At 33.3% G+C, this 2,973-nt stretch overlaps 1 protein-coding gene across 1 annotated transcript in view; it reads right to left on the bottom strand.

The window, feature by feature from the left end:
* The window catches only part of LOC144965899 (uncharacterized), a 62,470-nt gene continuing 59,497 nt past the window's right edge, over positions 1 to 2,973 (bottom strand). Inside the window, exon 6 of the mRNA XM_078901726.1 lies at positions 1 to 1,040. Within this exon, the coding sequence (XP_078757852.1) occupies positions 979 to 1,040 (62 nt within the window). The 3' untranslated portion in view covers positions 1 to 978. The remainder of the gene's footprint in view (positions 1,041 to 2,973) is intronic.

Below are 2,973 nucleotides of genomic sequence, written 5' to 3'. Positions count from 1 at the left end.
TCGATTTCAAAACTTTAATTTATTCATAAAATATGGAATTAACTCAATATTCATAAGCAGACGAATGGTGGAATTTGTTGTTTTCTTTTTTATTCTCTTAAAATTAAAGTTAATGCAGTAAACATATTATTGTCTTTTGATAGTTAAAATGAAAAAAAATATTAACATTGTGTGTATCTCAGAAAGTTGTTTGATACAAAATATGACCAACAACATTACTTGAATTTTATTTTTAAAATCTCAAAATTTAAGATTAAACAATTAATTGTTTTTGTATCAATTGTTGTCTTTTCAAAAGCTACCACCAAAAATCCTTAATTAGGCAATGTCTTGAGTATTTATTAAATAGAGACAGCAAAAATAAACAATAGTTAATAAGTGTGACATTCACTGATTTGATTTGTTTTTTAAAGATAGAATTAATATGTTTATTTGACCTCATTCGAGCTTTTAAGATCTAAAAATTGAAGATTTATTTTTATTATATCAATAAAACATATTGGCATTATTTTGGAATAGTAATTTGATGTTGTATCTTTGCTAGTTATTATGATATATTGGTGAGAGAATGTTCAATGTCATGTTAAATCCCTAAATTCCAATGAAGTTTCCAAACTTTCAAAACATCATCGTGTAAGACATGTCAAAAAGCCAAAAATAATTTACGTAGGTTATCTATTTTTGTTTCCGAATTTATTTATCTTTCGTTTCAAAACAGTTTCGACACTCTTGATGGTTTTTCACGTTGTGTCTTCTCTCTTGAACTTTGACTCCAACACCAGCGCTTCGTGCCTTCAAGATGGTTTTCATCAACGTCTACCTATTTGCAGGTCTGATAACCCAAATTTGTATATGGGCTCATTGGTGTAATAGAAATACTCCCAACCCAACGCAAATTATTGGTATATTTAACAACAGTATTAAAACAAAGCCATTATTGCGTTCGATTATCAGACCTGCAAATGTGTGGACGTTGGTCTACATACATCCATATCCATTCGACTTGGCGCTTACGTGAGCACAACAGCAAATACGTTTATCTGAAATGTAATAAACATAGAATGGATTTATTGTAATAAGAGATAAAAAGCGAAGAGAAGTGGCAGAAGACTGTAGAGGGGGAAAAACAATTTTCGCAAAGTCCCAGGTTTGAGAGGGTTTTTTTTTTCCAAGATGAGGGTCATTTTAATCGATCGATATTTGAAGGACGAGTTTTCTGGCCAAATTTTAAAATATGGGTTTTTTTTCCATAGTACGGCAGTATGGTACCATCATTATGCTCTAGCAGATTATATAAATAATCATTTGAGTGAACGGGAGAAAGAATAGGATTCAACAGTCGTGACGTCACTTCCCTCGTAATGACGCATAGTAACTGGTTCTAGACTATCGGAATAATGGCGGACGCCATGATGAAATACTTCTCCGACGAGCATAAAAGTGTACCCAGAGGAGAAAAACATTATAAATCTGATCATGTTTTGAATTTTATACATTCTGATTACATGACATGTGAAAAAGTTCTAGCCGGCATGAAGAATAAAAAGTACCGATTTTCTTTGTTTAGAATCAAGCTGCTCGTTGCTAGGCGGATGTGACGTCAGGCTATTGAATCCTATTACCCTTAATTTTTAAAAGAAGGTGTCCAAGTAACTGGCACATCAATCTCTACAAATATTTTTACAACTTTTACAATTGCCAGTAATTCTGTGCTCGTTGCAAAAATCTAACATGAAACAATTTTGACGCTGACACCCAGAGCTTTTTTTTAAATTTAAACAATAGATCAGAAGAAATAAAAGACAAGAGAGGTACCCACAGAAGACAATAGAGAATGAAAACTCGTTGGCATTAAGAGTCGAACCCGGGACCCGTCTTGACCCGATCGTCAATCTATTTTTTAAACACATATATCAGACACCGTCTTCTGGTAAAAAAAATCTATCAAAGAGTATTTTGCGTTTTATTAGCAGGGTAATTACCATTGTTTGCCATCTGTATCATCGTGTTAATTCTCAAAATTATAAATTAGGAAGACGGCACTGATTTACGACCAAATTCTGTATGAATGAAACTGTACCAGGGAAGGCAGAAAGAAAAATACAAGAAGAAAAAAAACCTATTAATTTTTTTAAAAAATGTAATGCCTTCACTGGGAATTAATCTTCAGATGTCCTGATTACGGTTATCTAGAGGGTTGATTTTACTAGGGCATAATAACAAAAATTTGACCTGCCGCCTCAAAGAGGTATTATGTCGGGATGATATAGGAGCTGAGTATTGAATTCTTAACTGCAAATTTGAAATTTGGGGTTAATTTCTCTTCGTCATTGTGAAGAATAAAGACTATTTCTTTCATTGCAAAAAAATGAAATTCGCATTATTTATTATTTTCATTCTAAAATCATTTTTCGGAGTCCGTATCCCGACTTATCGTAATACCATTTTGAGAGGATGGGTCACAAAGATATGAGGTGTCCGTATTATTTTTGTGCCAAAAATTAAAAAAAAAATAAAACAAAAAAGAAAACAAAGACAACAAGCAAAAATGTAAGCGTTATAGAAATATTTTCCTTCCGCCCTGTTATTAAATAACAGATTTTAACGCATGATATCTTTACCACAATAATACGTCATAAGATCAAATATTTTGATGTCGGTTAAATTTTCACCCGTTTGTGTAATCTTGATCAGACACCAAAAAAAAAAAAAAACATGTATAAAGTCATGGGGGGGGGGGGGTAAAATAAAAGTATCCTTGAACACCTGTTTTTGACTTTTTAAAAAGTTTTTGGACCGCTAGTTCCCATGGCGCTCTCTCAAGATCGCACATCGGCATTGTGCGGCTATGTGGTCTTGTGATATGACACTCGCTTTCGGATCGGAAGGTCCTGGGTTCGAGTCTCGCTCGGCTCATAGTTGAGTCCTTGGAAAAGGCTCATTACTCACATTCTCTTACTGTACTCAGGTGTA

Source organism: Berghia stephanieae, chromosome 2 (genome assembly GCF_034508935.2).
Source record: "Berghia stephanieae isolate SIO BIC M18660-M18661 chromosome 2, UCSD_Bste_1.3, whole genome shotgun sequence".
In the NCBI taxonomy this organism is placed as follows: domain Eukaryota; kingdom Metazoa; phylum Mollusca; class Gastropoda; order Nudibranchia; family Aeolidiidae; genus Berghia; species Berghia stephanieae.
This window is presented reverse-complemented; position numbering and strand designations above follow the sequence as displayed.